Source organism: Aspergillus tubingensis, assembly GCF_013340325.1.
Source record: "Aspergillus tubingensis WU-2223L DNA, scaffold_9, whole genome shotgun sequence".
In the NCBI taxonomy this organism is placed as follows: Eukaryota; Fungi; Ascomycota; class Eurotiomycetes; order Eurotiales; family Aspergillaceae; genus Aspergillus; species Aspergillus tubingensis.
This window is the reverse complement of record NW_023336283.1, coordinates 2755616-2772217: the sequence shown is the minus strand read 5'-3', so window position 1 is coordinate 2772217 and position 16602 is coordinate 2755616. Positions and strand designations below refer to the sequence as shown.

Here is a 16602-nt window from a genome sequence, read left to right as displayed (position 1 = left end):
GTGATGAAGTTACCGGCTTTGATCGAGGTCACGGTTCGACTATGGCATCACCTAGCCCATTCTCTGCGTAAATTCATATCACTGAACGCGATGGTGCAGAAGGAGACAAAGTCTACTGAAGCCGACAAGCTGGTGAATATTTTGTCAAGCTCTAACCACAGTGCGAAGGGCCATTGCTCATCGCTCATCCGGGCCCGGTCGACCGCTTTCCAGATCAACGTTGTGCGGGCTGCTCTCTACAGCATCGCGTTTGTCGCTCATCATGACCCAGTTATCGGCAGAAACGTGGCTCGGCTGTCCAACTCCCATGAAGAAAGCATGTTTGCGACTCCTAGCTCCCCACGACCAGCCCGCACCGCGAATAATGGGCAACTGATATAATCGAAACCCAATCCACGCGAAGACCATTCCCATGACCGATCCGAATATGATATCGAAACCATGATGACGATAATCAAACCAACGCGATGCAGAGATGAAGAAGGCCACCGCGATGGGCACTAATGCAACGATGAGCATATAGACAGGAGGAGCGGCACCTTGGTTTCGAATCTTCCCACGGTCCTGTCTTTGCAGATCCTGGCTTAGCGGCGAATACGCCAGGAACGGGAAGCCAATGGAGAATTTAGCACTGAGCCAAAGAGCGAGATACATCAGTCCCGCGAACGACACTAGAAAATTCCCATGTCAGATCTGATCCCAACTTGATAATGAAATAAAACTCACTAGAAGAATGCCCACTCGGAAAACTAGCAAACCCATCCACCTTCAACATCTCATCCCCCTTATTCCGACATATCTCCCACGTCACCATCGTAGGCGCACCCGCAATTCTCCCTCCCAACCCCGAAACCGCATAGTCGTTAACCGCAGATAAATCCGGGTCACACCTAGCCAGCATATCCGGTCTCGGCTTCCCATATAGATCCTTCAGTCCCTCCGTAGCCATGAACGTTCCCGCAAGGGCGACACCTAATCCCATCCATCCTGCATGCCATTCCCAAAACTTGACTATAAGCTTCCTTCGTAGTATCTCTCTTCGAGCATGCTGAACACTAGAACCAGCTATGCTGGTAGTAGCGGGGTTGATAAAGAGAACGGAGACCAAGACGATGATCACAGCAGGAGCTACTACCGCCACTACGGCTAGCACGCCTGTTGAGACGGTATCTTTTTTCCTGTGGGGGAAGGAGATGCTTGGGTCGGTGAGGGAGAAGGGTCGGTGGTTGGGGGTTGTTTGGTTGAAGCCGTAGCCGATGAGGGCGACTCCGCTGGGGTAATTTTTTTGTTAGTAGTGTTTGGGATTTGAGGGAGTGGTCTGGGTGGACGTACATTATGAGGATCCAGTCGAGTACGTAGGAGAGGATTAGGCGCTTGGAGAAGTCTCGGTAGGAGAGTTGATGACGATGGGGTGCGGGGGGAGGGGTATCTTCTGATTTGGAGGGTGGCATTGTTGTTTGGTATATATAGTATTTAATTTGATGTTTGTTACGATTGGTGTTGGTATATAGTTATGAGGGAGCTGGGTGATTGGATATGATGTGGTGGGATTATTGCGGAGTTGAGAAGCATAAGTAGGTAGCTACTCGGCTCGTATGGAAGTAACTATGTGTATGGCAGGTGACCCGACCAGATGAGAATAGCAAAGGCTACGAAGCTAGGCAGTTCTGACCCTAATCGTCGGGATAGTGGTACGGCATCATTCATTGAACTTTAAATTTACCACCTTGCTGATCTACGCTATATTTACGAGGGATGGTGAACACGAGGTTCGTGGGGGTGTTAAGTGGAGAGAGCATATGAGTAATATTGTATTCGTTGCATTTCGTTTCCTCATTTAGAATTAATAGACATGTAAGGTGCAAGAGACCAATTTATTTCTGCTTGCCGTCCAAGTCGCCGAAGAATTCTCGGCCAAAGTCGGCGCTGCTGTCGTTGAAGCGGAGCTTACGGTCAATGCCCCGGATCTTCTGGAGATCCTCAGCGTCTAGCTTGAAGTCGCCTTGGAGGTTGTCTCTGATGCGAGATGGAGTCTTCGACTTGGGAAGTACTGAGTGTCCTTCGTTGATACCCCAGGCTACAGAGCGTTAGCTTCTTTCTTCGCGAAAAGAGGCAATGGGGACCTACCAAGTGCTACTTGCGCAGAGCTCTTGTTGTACTTCTTTCCAATCTCAACCAGCACGGGATCATCAATCAGCTTGCCAATTGTGCCCTCGCGAGAGTATAGCTCGTTCTGGTTTCCGAAGGGTGAGTAGTGGGTGACATGGATGCCCTTTGACTTGTGCCAGTCGGCGAAGCTACGTTGTTGCAGCCATGGGTGGCTTTCAAGCTGGTGGACTGCAGGGACGACGGAGCTGTTCTGAAGGAGACGCTCCATCTCTGACTTGGAGAAGTTGGAGACGCCAATGGCTTTCACCTTTCCGGTTGAAAGGAGCTTCTCCATGGCTTTGTATGTCTACCAGAGATGGTAAGTTAGCGCATTCATCGGGCATAGTTGGTGTTGTGTACGGAGATGGAATACATACATCGACGTAGTCAGTATCCTCCACAGCTGGCTTGCCACTCTCGTTCTTGGGGAACTTTTCAGTTCCTCTCTTGAAGGCCACAGGCCAATGCATCAAGAATAGATCGACATATTCCAAGTCGAGGTCGTTCAACGAGTCCTGAAGCGCCTGCGCTACATCGTCGGGGTGATGCTTGTTGTTCCAGAGCTTGGTAGTGATGAAAAGCTGGTTACGAGGCACGCCAGACTTCTTGATAGCTTTGCCTACGGCCTCTTCTGTTCCATAACTGCAGAATTATATCAGCGTACCGATTAATTCGATGAATTGAGCATGAGAACTCACATTCTAGCAGTGTCAATGTGGCGGTAGCCCGCCTTGATGGCTTCAAGGACAGCTTGCTCCTGTGCCTCTGCGTCTTGCCAGGTTCCAAAACCAACGGCGGGGATTTGAGCGCCGGTGTTGAGCTTGAATGTGGTCGTCATTTTGAGTAGTATGCGTCAATTGAAGTATGGTTGAGTCAATGGGTATTGGTATTATGTGCTGGTGAACAATGGCTGGCCGGGAAGAAGGCCCCTTTTATGGCCATCTCCCAGCGCATAATGGCATTACAAAATCCTGGTGAATGCAGCATCATAAACATGGATCGACGTCAAATTGACGCAGATAGAACTTTGGGTTTCTGTCGGGAGAGGGCCGATGACGTTTTGAGACGGACCCACTAAAGCTCCGATCCAGACTGGCCCTCAGGGAGCTTACACAGTTAATGTTGCAACAAATCGCAATGAGGGTGCATTATTCGAGCGTTTCTGGACGATTCGAAGCCCGACATACTTTGCGCTAAAGGCGTGCTCGAGGGGTTACCTCATTGTGTTACCAAGCAGGTACCAATCCTCCACTGTGGGTCTAGTCAATATATCCTGATGTTGGGTCGCTCTGTACACAGCAAATCCAGACAGGCAAAGCGTTGGGTAAGTACTAGATAGCTGCAGAAACTTACTAAGACGGTCTCTCGGTGTACTACCTGTTGCCATACGATGTTTTCCTTCGAAGTTTGAAACTATGGCCAACATCCCACTCTTTGTGAGCCACGATGGCCGAAATCCATTGGGTATATATGCTCGTGGGACAGGCCCATGAAAACTTTGACAGCTTTCTATTCTCTTTGAAGTAGAGCAAAACGATCATAGTGGAATGATTGAAAACTGCAAATCAGTGGGTAGGTTGCCGTGGCGTCCGCTCCGGGGCATCAACCATGAGGCTTAGTAGGCATGACAACAATCCATGGATGGTCGGTCCTAGGAGTGAGTTATTGAGCTATGCAGGATGCTTTACTGACCGTCCTTCGCCTCAATCCTTCTCTTCTGTTAGCTCAAGACGGTTTCCAGTTTTCGCTAGGTCCCTGAGCCCGATCTGTCTTGTGGTATCATCTGCAGGACTTTCGCCATTTCCGCTTTGGCAATCTTGCCAACCTCTCTATAACTCCACCTTTGGCACGGTCTTTTGCATGCAGGTACTTTGTAGAAGGGGATACGTGCGATCAATCGCGGTCTAGACACTGTAGGTGAGTGTAAGAATGAAGCATGCATTGCATATAAAGCATCACATCATCACGAAGCCCTCCCACGAGTCAGGTAGAAAGAAAGAGCACTGAAAACATCAGCAATGCGGTATGTTTCGTTAGTATTCAATTGACGGACTTGATAGATATCCGACTAATTGCCATCTGAAGCAGGCCTCTCATCACCTCTGGGTAGACTTCGGTGTATCTAGTTGGGGATTAAGCATCAACGGCGACAGAAATGTAATGGTTCAAAACTTTGACGTGCTACTATCCCATCATCTTGGTCTTAATGATCTGGAAGACCAGCTCAATCATTGCTGTTTGGTGACAGTAAATAGTGATAAGGAGAATAATTGCTAAGGGGTCCATTGAAGTGTTTAGGTAATATAATCAGCTTGGAAAAGAGGCTGAAGCTGATACCCAGCCCATGAGTAAATCTCCAAGTTTTGTACAAGTCTATCGATTGGAAAGTCCCAATCCCTAGCCTTTTCAGCGACGAGACTAGGACTATTGAGCTAGAACCAGCGCGTTTGAAGTAGGAAAGCGTAGACTTCATGAGGCATTGCCCTGCGGGATCGAGCAATCCATCATCCGGCGACCTAGTTAATTTCGAATAATGACTGATTGGTTCAACTCTGGCAACTCTTATGGCCTTTGAAAGCTTGTAGATGCGCATTTTCTAGACAGTAAGAGATGTAGCAGTAATGGTACTAGTTGGGTGGGTCCTCGACACTAAAGTGTTTGTTTTCCGGTCAAACAACGCTCTTGGTGATACTCGCTAGCCGTGGTGTTAACTGCCCACCTATAAAACCGCGGCGCAACCCACAATAATTTTTTTCTCAACTTGCCCAAGCTTGCAACCGCATCAACAAGATGCACTAGTCGACAACCCAACTTGCTCAAGTTGGTTTACTGGCATGCTCAATACAGTCAATGATAATTGATTGTATTTGAGCATGCCCTGTCAATGAAGATGTGAGTTCACGAATTTTACTCCCTCAGTTATACATCCCTACCATATCAGGATGAATTCCTTAACAGGAGTATCCACGGCCGAAAATGCATGAAGGACCTTCCAAAAGTCTCTAGAATTACTCTGATACCAAAGAAACCATCATTGCCTGCGGCTTCGTGTTTGCATTGAACTCTTGCTGACATTTTGCTACTATAGATGGTCTAATGATGACGAACATCTTCTGGCAACATGATGTACGATTAAATATTCTAAAAGGTATGCGAGCACAACGTTCTTCTATATGTTCTTCCTGCCCTTGTATGATGACCCTATGACACGCTTTAAGGCATTCCTCAAACTTAATCACTATGTGGAATTCGTGTTTTAACTCAAGTTTCAGCCTTGTCTGACAACTCCAAAATAATTTGATTGCTTCACTCAGCCTGTTTGTGACCATTGCTAACTTGCTGGTGATAGGTAAATACCAACCATTCCATCTCTATGCCATTGTTGGCCGTCGATGAAGATACTTTGAACGAACGGGCGGACAGAACGTGTGCATTGACCCGCATCCATCAAAAGCGAAGCGTACAAACTTTGCGGGTGTTGGGGAAGTGTACACATTGTTGAGAACTCGTCACCTGAGCTTTCATCGATCGTTCTGCGATTACCAGAAAATGTCGATCCAAGTCATACTAACAAGTCATGACAGGTACTGTCATTCTTAAACACCCTTTCCATATGCACACATACCCAAAGTCAACATTACATGATGAATCTTGTTATTCACACTGTTTGATCCTGCACGCCATGTGTTCGGAAATGAACATGTTACAAAAAAATCTGATTTAATGAGGTTGGTAGTGACCATACCCCTGATGCCAATGGGCTTGTGCTAACCTGTTTCATAGCCTGACTTCGTTGACATATCAATGCTGGTTTCACTCATGCTATGTCTTGCATGTGATGCTAACATTGTCGAAAAGTAATAGGGAACATCTTGTAGATCTTCTATGAAGCTTCCAAAGTGTGAGTATTCCCTGTCGTGTTTTCTTCATTATTGCATGATGAATTCTTAAATCGCTGTGTTCTTACCGAACAACCTTGACGAAACAACAAAGATTCACCTTGGAGACCTGAACTTCTCACCCATACACATTTATGCATCAGTGTCTGTTTATACAGCTGCTAACATTGCATTGTGCAGGTCACTCGCCTATGGATAGCTACTTTAATGATAATGATAATGATAATGAGTTCAAATCTCCAAACAATGCTTCCACTTTTTTGTAAAACATAGTCCACATCTCGTAAAACTTCGTATCATCGTCACCTAAAGCGTCCCATCTATTCGAAGAACAATTTGTGCTTCTTGTGCCAGTCTTCCAAGCTATGCTCTGGGTAACCATCAAATACCTGCTTCTTCCCTTCGGGCCATCGCACCCAAGCCGGCTTAGAGCTCTCCATGATGCAGACCATCTCATCAGGGACCGGCAGTTCCGTATCAATGGCCGAAGCAAAAGGATGAATGAGCTCCGGCCAATGGTGATCCCACAGCCAAAGCATGGTGCTGCAATTGGAACAGAAATTCCGCTCCGACGCACAGATCTTCTCATCCGGTGTGCCTCTCGCCATGACGGCGGAATATTTCCTAAACCGGTCAGCTCTGAGCTGCCATCTCCAACAGTCATAAAGAATATTGTGAGGCCGGCAAAAGACCGCGGGCTCGAAAAGAAGACTGGCATGACATACTTGATCAAGTCCTTTCCCTTCTTGATCTTCAGGCTATCGGCAATACCGCCCAGATTGACACTGCCACTGTATCCGCCGACCTTCCGGCAGATGCTACAGGCGCATAGTTGATAGGGAACTGGGGTTGAGGATTCGAGGGTGAACTCAACGCTGCCACACTGGCAGCTGCCTTCAAGTTTCCTGTTGTTCTTTGTTAGTATCTATTCGACAAATACTGCTCGTATCAAGTCTGTGTCGTGTACACGAGAGTTCATCAGTATAGCGGGGACCTACATCGGCATATTGGTAAAGTGGTCAAGTACGTATTCGGGAGAATAGTATAGTATTGTCAAGTGCGAAGCGTGACTTTTAACTACTGATAGTAATCGAATCTTGTTCGACAGGACAAAGGATTGCGACTATCTACTTATATACCAGGACCGTGTCCGGAACGGCCTCGGATGCAACAACGTCATTGGTATATAAGAGACCTATCATGCAAACTCGGATTGTCTGGATCCAAGAGGGGCTGGGTCAATGACTCCGCACATGCAAACTTGGATTCGCCGCGACGCTCGGATAGCACTGGATACTATGCAGCTATCGTCGCTTACTCTTTATTTATTGGTCTGTCATTTTTCACCTCCGCATGTTGTTGTTGCATCGTTTTGCGGTTGGGTACCCCGCATTTTGCTATTCCAGTACAACTAGAGAAACTTCCATAATGGTATAGAATGAGGACATAGTTGGTACATAACAGAATATACTGGCACAGTACTATAGAGAGTTTAGCGTCACGAGCTCATTATCTCTGCGCTGTCTCGTTGCATGACACTTCATACATCAGCAGATGTTTGCTCTGTTTGTCTACATGTTTGTCACGATTGTCTTGTTTGTTCTTATCGGACCGCTCGCCGTGCCGTTTTTCAGCAACTATCGAGTCCAGCATTTGTCAGATACAGAGGACAACATATTGAGCCAGTCAATTACTCAGTCATTATCAGTTAATTGCTCAGCTTCGAGATATACATACAATTCTGTCATCATGGGTTTCGGAGCTCCCGGTGGCGGTGCCGCCCCCATGAAGCCTACGCCGTGAGTTATACCCTTCCCGGCTTTGGAATATGCCTATAGACAGTGAACAGTCCCGGAAGAAACAGACTGAGCTAACAATCTTCCAATGAGTTAGTCCCGAGCGTGGCAGCTTCCCTCTTGATCACGATGGTACACCTCCCTTGATTCGCACCCACTCTGCAAACCAGCCTATCCCGCCTCGTCGGCAGCATTGAGCCCTGCGCGAACCCTTTCTCTAGTATCTACCCGTTCGACACAGACATATAACTGACATATCACTCTTTTACTGCTGGAACAGGCGAATGCAAGCACCTCATCACCGACTACCTCAAGTGCCTGAAATCAAGACGAGGTGTGAACGACGACGAGTGTCGGAAACTGGCCAAGTCGTATCTGTCTTGTCGGATGGACCAGTATGTTCCTGCTCTGCATGTACGCTATCCAAGGAGTCATGGCTAATTACTTGCGATTCGCCTCTAGCAATCTTATGGCACCGGACGACTTCAAGAACCTCGGGTTGGTTTTCGAGAAGGATAAGGCTACACCGAGTGGGGGTGCTGAGGGTGCGGAGAAGAAGGCGTAGTTTTCTCCTGCCGGACTTATATGCTAGATATCTTGGGGAGCTGTATGATATTGTGGGAGGGCATGGCCTCTGTATAAATAGGGTATTTTGTGTTCGACGATTGATGATGGATGGATAGATACTTCTCCATTTCCGGCGTTGGGATTGCGGTTCTGTATATAGCTTGTGTATCATACCTAACTTTGATGTGCATTTATTTCAAGTCTACCTAGATATAAGTTGAGAAAGAAATATAGGTATAATTCTTGACACATTGCCTACTCCATAACGTCGAAGTAACAAACGTAACCATGCAATGTCATGCGGGGAAGCCGACCCGCCAGAACACCAACCCCAAAACGATCAAATCACTCTCCGCCCGTCCCATCGAAGTCACCCAATTGCTCCCAGCAATCCAACTCCCAACACCCACCCACGACCGATGTCGTCCATTGCACGGCCACCAGACCCTTGCCTGGTAGCAATCATCCTAATAGTGCGCTCACGAGCCGGTCCGCGCTTCGTCTTCCACTACCCACCCAACCCGCTTAGCGAGAACGGACTCCGAGGGGCGCCCAAGGCGCGACGACCGTCACGGAAGAATTCCAAGAGCAACGATTCCAGCTCCAGCGAAGACAGCAGCTCCACCTCTAGCGAAGATGAAGACGAGACACCAATAACTGCAACTGCTGCAGCAGCTACCACAACCACAGGGACTGCGACGCAGCCAGCCAATTCCACCCAGAACGCCTCGCACATCGCAGGCAGTCATCCCGTGGCAGGAAGACGGTCGAGTAACTTCGGTGTTGTCGACGATGGAGTTATATCCGGCTCGCCGGGTGGAGAGTCCCAGCGTGCAGGCTCAGTAGGGTCCGGGAGGGGGCTGATGATGCGGAAACGAGGGACGAATTCCGATGCGGAGGAGGATGCGGGCGCTGCGTCGGATAGACAGGAGGATGAGGCCGGGCCGTTTCGGCCCCCCTGGGAGTCATTATTGGGGCTCCCTGCGGATGTCTGGGAGAAGTTGTTGAGTCCGTCGCGGTCGTGGCATAAGCGGCGGTTTGAGGTCGGGATCAATGATTTGGCGTTTGTGGGGTGGCCGGTTTTTGTGCGTGAGGATGGCACGTGGAGGAAGCAGAGGAGGAAGAAAAGGAAGCCTCGTGCGACTTGGGAGGGAGCTGAACTAGGACATAATGAGGCTCCTGGGGATGGAGATGGGGGTGATGAGGCCGAGGCTGAGGATGATAGCCCTGATCGGGGTACGGATCTTATTGCTGCTTCGACGGAGACGTTGAGTCCGAAGCAGATGGCTAGTACGGATTATCAGCGGACCTCGATGATTAGTGTTAGGTCGTTCAGGACGTTGAGTGAGGCGCTGGATCCGGATGATAAGGATTGCATGACTATGTTTAATGTCGTGTTTGTTTTGGATCCGCCGTTGTTGGAGTATTCCATGCGGTTGAGGGAGATTTACGATAATATTATTAAGAAGTTCTCCAAGGCGCTGAAGTGGGAGCAGGCTAGGACGGATTATGTTTGGAAGGAGGCGCAGCATATCTCACATATCAAGGAGAAGGCTAAAGAGAAGCGTATGTGGTCCTGTCGATGTGGAGAGAATTTGGTTGCTGACCGAGTGACGAGCAGGAATGTCCGTGAATAGCCTCTATTCGGAGCTCATCAGCCAGTCCTCACTTGCGAGGGCTATCTGCACTGTGTTCACCAGCATATCGGCATCAAAGATTGCGTCGGTGTCCCTGAGTCCAGACGTATCCATCTCGCTCCAGATACCACCTCTAACTTCGACGCCATGGCTTCCTGGGCCCACTGACAAGGCATATCCGGGTCTCTGGCTTACAACGGCGGACAGTGTCACTCCGGTCGATGATCCCACTGCGGACGAGAACACCGCCCCCCATCAAGTGCTTGCTAAACATTTCGCGCTCTTATTGCTGGACAATGAGGCATCAATTCTTAAAGACGTTGAAGCATCCGGGGGTGCTCTGGCTCCTGCGCTTGCCCATTATATCCGATGCTCGAAGCCGACGAAGTCATTTGCGCAGATATCTGTGTCCTCTGGCATACCACTTTCCACAATCCAAATGCTGGCTAGCCATCTTGTGTATTGGAGAAGAGCGCGAGCAATCCCTCCGCTTCATCAAAGGGACACTTATGTCGTATCACCAAACTGCGATCTGAGCAAGCTTGAGGTAGCCACGGCAGCTTATCAAGCAGCATTCCCGACCCTCCCGAGTCTCCCAAAGATGCTATCAGCGATGAGCGGAACGCCCAGACCGTACGGAAGCTTCATCCCAAGCAAAGACCATAAAGACACATACTTCGCCATTTTAGCGTGGCTATTACGAGGTGGCTGGGTCACTCAATTGCGGGCCTTTGCAAGAGTCAAAATAAGCCCTGAAATCAAGATGGCTGTGGAGACAGCTCTTCGACAAGAAGAAGTTGACAAATATCTGAGCAAAAGGGGATCAGCGTCAGATACCGAGACAAAGGAGGACCTTGATGATGCCAGTTCCTCTTCGTCATCATCACTAGACAGCAACGGAAGCGGTGATGAAACGCCCATGCCAGGTCGGTACAAACGGAACAACGAGCTCGACCTCTCCCATTCCCTCCTGGACCAAAACACGTCCTTGAAGACATCATCGCTCATTCTGTACCCGCACCGTGCATCACCACTGGAGTCCCGATGGTTAGGCGAGATCATGGCCCGATTCCCCGAACTTCAAGGCGATGTCCCCGATGGGGACCTTGAATACGCGGGACTTCGAACATCGCTCAAGAAGTACTGGCCAACCTTTATCAAATACTTCAACGGGTATGACGCGCTCGAGAAGATCCCCGTCCGAGAGAACCTGAAGCGCAAGCTAGTATGGCAGATCCTCACGCGTCTAGGATTAGTGACAGGACAGCAGTCATCCATCCAATTGGATCCGAGAGAACAAGTCCTGGTTAGTGTCCGACATTGGTAGAAGACGATTTATGATTTATGGCCGACAAATATGATCAAACTATAATATAAGCATAATATGCAACTACACTCATTCACATATAAGACAATTCAATATAATAAACAATAACTTATAGAAAAGCCACCCCAATCCAGCATAATCACACGTGACACCCCGGCACACGGACGGACGGACGGAACGGAAGCACTAAGACATTTAGCGCAACTAACACAAACCCAACTAGTGTTCCTCGTCAACGCAACCAAAACCATGCAAGACTCTCCGCCGCCGTCGGAAACAGGAAATATCTCGGCCTATGGTTGTCGATGATTGTTTCGGCTCGGATCCATTCATTGTACTTTAGACCCTCCGAGGAATTCCGAAAAAAGAAAAAATTAATAGCCCTTCCACGGGACCAAAAACAGATAACTAAGTAGACTAGTTATTGTTGTCTCGCGCGCGCGCGTCTCAGCCCTAATCGTTGTGTGAACCGCTGCCCGGGGCTGGGCACTTGCTAAGCGATAATTTGTTAGTTAGTAAGTAGGTAGTTGGTTACCATTATTGAGATTGGTTGGTTTGCATAAAATGCCCGGTTGCGCCGGGCGTATCCGAGGTTAAGTAGGTTAGGTTGGTTGGCTTCCGCTTACGTACTTAGAGGAATGTGACTATTGTAGTTAGTACTTGTGGCATAAGTAGGTTTGTGTTGTGTAAAGTGATTAATCGGTATTGTGATTGGGTAGTATATTCAATGATTCCGAGGGCGCTGGATAGATGGTATTTGTTCCTCGTTGAAGAAGGACGGTGTGGCTGCTGCTGCGGGATCATGCATGGGATAAAGGACATTATTGTAATTCCGTATGGGTAGATGGATGGATGAATGGCTTAGATTTGACTGGCTGGCTGGCTGGCTGGCTGGCTTATTGGGGAAAGGAAAAGAAGGAGATCAATCCATCAATAAACTCCGTACCTTGTTGGGTTGGTTGGTATGGAATGCCCCTGCATTTTACTCCGTTCCCGGCCTATTAATGGGATTTATTATAGATGGATGTGTCCCCAGGGTAGTATTGCTTTCCAGCTACCTAGGTATGTGACTACTGGGTAGGTATATCGGGAGAAGAAAATCCAGTATATGATTGATTGTCTTGGGGTTATTAATAGGATTGATTAACTTCGAGGGTCCTTCTTACTACTGTACTGCCTGGGAGAAAAAATTGGTGTTGTCGATTCATTCCTTCACCGGCTGCATGATCTAACTAACTTCGCATTTGTATTGAAGTTTAAGTACACTTGACTCGATTGGGTTAGAGTGGTGTTTGATGTTGATACGGTATGGAAGGAAGGAAACTACTCGGAGATTTGCGGTTGTTCTATCTACTTAGTCAAAACTGACTAGAATAAGTTAGTATGTCGATTCATACCCTTTTGAGTGTACTATACTATCCGAATGAATTGTCAAGCTTGAATGTATATGAGAATCTAGAGTGCAGTGTGGGAAGATCATAAACCTTTTATGAAACCTAACATTCATAGCTCCATGACACATATGTGTGTGTCTATTGATAGTAGTCCTCTGGTATTTAATTCTTGGCATAGCGAGCACGTTCTTGGTTTGACACGGGTTGACATGGGATATAACCTTACTTAGATGCCCGAGATCTCTCAAGAATGTCACTGGTTTACATGCCTGTTTTGCCATGGATTTATTTCGTAGTATGATTTAGCTGATATGATTCAGTGCTCTCTTTGCTTACTCTTGTGGTCTAGACTGGTGGGTCTGGGCACTGACAAGTAGATCAGGTTGGAACTTGGAAGTGTGGCTCGCTGGAGCTTGGTGTTAGTGAACTGTATGGTAATTATGGTCGCGCTTGACTAGGATTATTAGGTATAGCATGCCTTTCGAGAAGTAATCGCACGACTATAGCAGTGCAGTGAATCGCATACTATCAAACACGGCCATTAGAGATTGACTGTTACTTTTGGGGCGTATGTGGGGAATGACATACTCCAGGATCAGGATGGATCATGGCGATATTTTGTTATTTCGATTTTCGGGGGTTGTCATTTGATATAAAGTCGGATTTTGTATTTGGTATATTTGATTTGTGGGCGAGGTCATCATCGATGGTATAATCCTGCTACAGGAGCTGCTGACGGCGTAAAAATGGATGTTTTGCTTGTGAGCTGGAAGTGCGAATGAACTGGCCACCTTACACATTCAGCAACGAAAGAAATCAGAATATAAATTGAAGCGAAATAAAGACAACAATCGCATCATAATTGAGTGTTTAGATGCAAAAGAATTCATGCAGAATCAGGCACGTCGATGATTGATCACCTGACTAGCTCTGGCACTCCAGCACCGATAAGTCGCCTTATCGAAATTTCCAAATTCGACGCCCTTATCTATCAAGTGCATTAGGAAGGCAGCAGGATGCTCACTTGTTATGCATTTTGATTATAGATATTGTGCTCTGTAGGACCAAGACATCCCACGTCCTATGTAGCCCCGAGGTGGCCCAAACGCGAAGTGGGCATGGTTCAAATCGAAACCTTGCCTAAACCACTGTAAGTGCCGTTTTGTTTCCTGGGTGTTATTATTCGCTCCTCCTCTATATTCCTCTCAACGCGGTTGGATCAACTCGACAAAATTGAGTGGCCCGTAAACCCTGACAGGGCCACTGGAAAAAAAGGCCTACCAGATGATGGCATCAGCCCCATCCATGCATGGATCACAGAACCCCTCCGAGCCCCGCCATGAGTGTGTTCACGGTTCAAAGTCGTGCGCACCTGCAGTCCATTGCATTTTCGGTAAATGAGACCTTAAGCCAAAGTGGTTAGCATCGGAGACTGAGGGGAGTCTGCGAGGTACTAGAATTGTGGTCGTGTCACTTTACCCACAACCACGGAGGGTATTTGCTGCCTTCACAAGACCTGGTTATGTTAATTAGACTTCCAGCTGTGAAGCATCACGAGTTAACTACTTTCTCCTTCAGGGTTGGGATGACATTTGGTAATAGAGAAAATGGGGTATTATGAGAGCCGAATTGAAACCGGAGACCATTACGGTTAGTGCCGCTGGGACATCCGAATTAGGACAGTCGCCAGTCAAAGGGTTTTTTTGGGCTTGGGCATAGAGGGGAAGTGAGGGGTTGCTGGAAAGGACTGACTGACTGACTTGCTGGGAGTCAAAGAGTGGGATGACTGGCTGGGGGAGGTAAGCTGCCACCCACGCATTCTCCCGACCTTCAATTTCATAAGCCTTGACTTTTAAGACAGACTGGTTCGGAGGCAGAAATGCGTGTGTTATACTACTCTTACCACCACACTGGTTGTTGGTAATAATACGGCCCGCATGATAGTTATGGGCGGACTCATATCTAGGGATACCGATAGCAGTACAAATACTCGATTTGAAAATACTATATTGAATATTTCCACCTCTTCTTTATTTGCAATGGCCGTAATTCCGATCTAAAGAATCCAATGAGAATAGCCATCAAAATCCAGCAAAATCCATTAGCAATGCAAACTCATCTGCTGGTACTTACATACAACTTCCAGATCTTTACCCGGAATATTTACCTCCAGCACAAGTGAAAGGCCGGTTCATACCCACAGAAACCCTGGAGTCCACGAACCACATCGTGAGACGACGATGTGGGTATATGGCAGGAATAACAATTTTCACCACTTTTTTTCTGTGATTTTTTGGACTTAATTCCTACGCCCTTACCTCTTTTCTGCCCTTGGTTGAGCAGAGCCCGTCCTGCTGTTCGGAACTGTAGGAATCATGGTACAAACTAGGTACCATTGATACCCGTATTATTTAGCAAGACAATAGTGTTATTACATGCGGAAAACTCGATTACTTTACTGTACCTTGAAAGTAGAAACCTCCTGTGCAATTTTTTTTTATTAACCCTCTGTTGGCGGATTCCACAATTCTGACTAGTACTTACTTTTCTTGCCTGCCTTCTTCGGCTTTTCCACGTCCCTCCGGCCTGTAAGTGATTTATTCCATTATTATTTTTCGTTCTCTTACACACACAGTCTCTACCCTTCCTCTCTCTCTCTCTCTCTTCTCTCTTCCTTCTTGTTTCTCCCCTTTAACCCCCCTCTTCTCTATTTCCCCCCTCCCCTCCCCTCTTCACTGTTCCAACATTTTGGGATTCTGTCCCTCCCTGTGGTTCCCTCCGTCGGTTACCCGTGACCCGTGTTGCTATAGTGAGGTGGTGCTCCATTTCTGCAGTGCGCCTTTTTTTCCGTTCTCCGAGATCCTCCTTCACACACAGACAGAGGTATCCTTGTATTCAGCGGGACCACCGTCTACCTTACTTTTCTTTTTCCTGCCCATTTCCCTCCTCATTGACAAGTTAATTTGATCGTTGATCACTTTCTTCTTGCTCAGTCTATTTTTTGTTTTCTCCGCACGGGTCCTGCCTCGAACTTTTTTCCGTCGCAGCTCCTTACATTTTTTTTCCCTCTTGCCCTTCCGTACCTGGCAAATCTTCAAACCCACCAAGTTCTGTAGCGGTTGTTGCCACGTGCAAGTCGCGCCTCGTTTACGCTTTAACGCTTTCGAAGGTGCAAGGTTAACGAGTTCTCTCGCAAACACCAGCGTATATCGATTCTTTACGTGATCGTCGATACGACACCAAGCCAAGAGGCAGCGCAGTTGGATTCTCCGACGGCCCGAATATCATAACCGCACACCGCGAGTGCTTATTGTAGCCAGTCTTACAACAAGCACGTCGAACGAATCGGTTAGAAACCTCCTTTGGACACCTTCCTACCGAAGCGAACTCGTCTCACGATTTCTACATCGACTCCTGTTGGCCCTTCCTCGTTCGCCGTTTAGCGGATCTGGACACAAATTGTGCCGTGCGAGAGCATATTGGATGCGATTTGTGTGCTAGGTCTCAACATTAGTTAAGGGATCTTCCGACTACATCGGTTGTTACGCTACACTTCGTATTATCGACCGCGTCTTTGACCGATTGGACAAACGCCAGTTCAGCCGTCCGCTACCGAATAGGTTCAATAATCAGTGACTGGAAGTTGCGTTTGGTGGGGTTGCTCAAGGGCAGCGATTTTTTCATTGCCATCGTTGTTGGAGTTATTCCAACCAAACCTCGGTTGACAGCTCATTGCGGAGGTATCTGTTCTCTGGCAGAACTGACTTCTTCGCTATCCTCTTTTCTTCACTAGAACGGGCTTCATAGACCGCGTTTACTTCTCACGTATCGAAA

The 16602-nt window shown here is 47.7% G+C and overlaps 5 protein-coding genes across 5 annotated transcripts; 2 read left to right on the top strand and 3 right to left on the bottom strand.

The window, feature by feature from the left end:
- Positions 1–177: 177 nt before the first annotated feature.
- On the bottom strand, positions 178–1451 carry AtWU_08984 (phosphatase PAP2 family protein; the record flags this gene model as incomplete). The annotated part of the gene is made up of 3 exons (XM_035504092.1): positions 178–671; positions 727–1271; positions 1333–1451. 3 exons carry the CDS (start codon positions 1449–1451, stop codon positions 178–180), a joined length of 1158 nt encoding a protein of 385 aa, XP_035359985.1.
- A 423-nt stretch (positions 1452–1874) lies between these two features.
- On the bottom strand, positions 1875–2986 carry AtWU_08983 (aldo/keto reductase; the record flags this gene model as incomplete). Its single annotated transcript, XM_035504091.1, has 4 exons — positions 1875–2077; positions 2128–2455; positions 2526–2790; positions 2847–2986. The coding sequence occupies 4 exons, from the start codon at positions 2984–2986 to the stop codon at positions 1875–1877; spliced, it is 936 nt and encodes a 311-aa protein (XP_035359984.1).
- A 3381-nt stretch (positions 2987–6367) lies between these two features.
- Positions 6368–7053, bottom strand: AtWU_08982 (GFA family protein; the record flags this gene model as incomplete). Its single annotated transcript, XM_035504090.1, has 3 exons — positions 6368–6671; positions 6773–6952; positions 7046–7053. 3 exons carry the CDS (start codon positions 7051–7053, stop codon positions 6368–6370), a joined length of 492 nt encoding a protein of 163 aa, XP_035359983.1.
- Positions 7054–7796: 743 nt separating this feature from the next.
- On the top strand, positions 7797–8408 carry AtWU_08981 (cytochrome c oxidase assembly protein Cox19; the record flags this gene model as incomplete). Its single annotated transcript, XM_035504089.1, has 4 exons — positions 7797–7846; positions 7941–7975; positions 8124–8238; positions 8306–8408. The coding sequence occupies 4 exons, from the start codon at positions 7797–7799 to the stop codon at positions 8406–8408; spliced, it is 303 nt and encodes a 100-aa protein (XP_035359982.1).
- A 421-nt stretch (positions 8409–8829) lies between these two features.
- Positions 8830–11374, top strand: AtWU_08980 (nitrogen permease regulator 3 family protein; the record flags this gene model as incomplete). The annotated part of the gene is made up of 2 exons (XM_035504088.1): positions 8830–9976; positions 10032–11374. 2 exons carry the CDS (start codon positions 8830–8832, stop codon positions 11372–11374), a joined length of 2490 nt encoding a protein of 829 aa, XP_035359981.1.
- Between the last annotated feature and the right edge of the window lie 5228 nt (positions 11375–16602).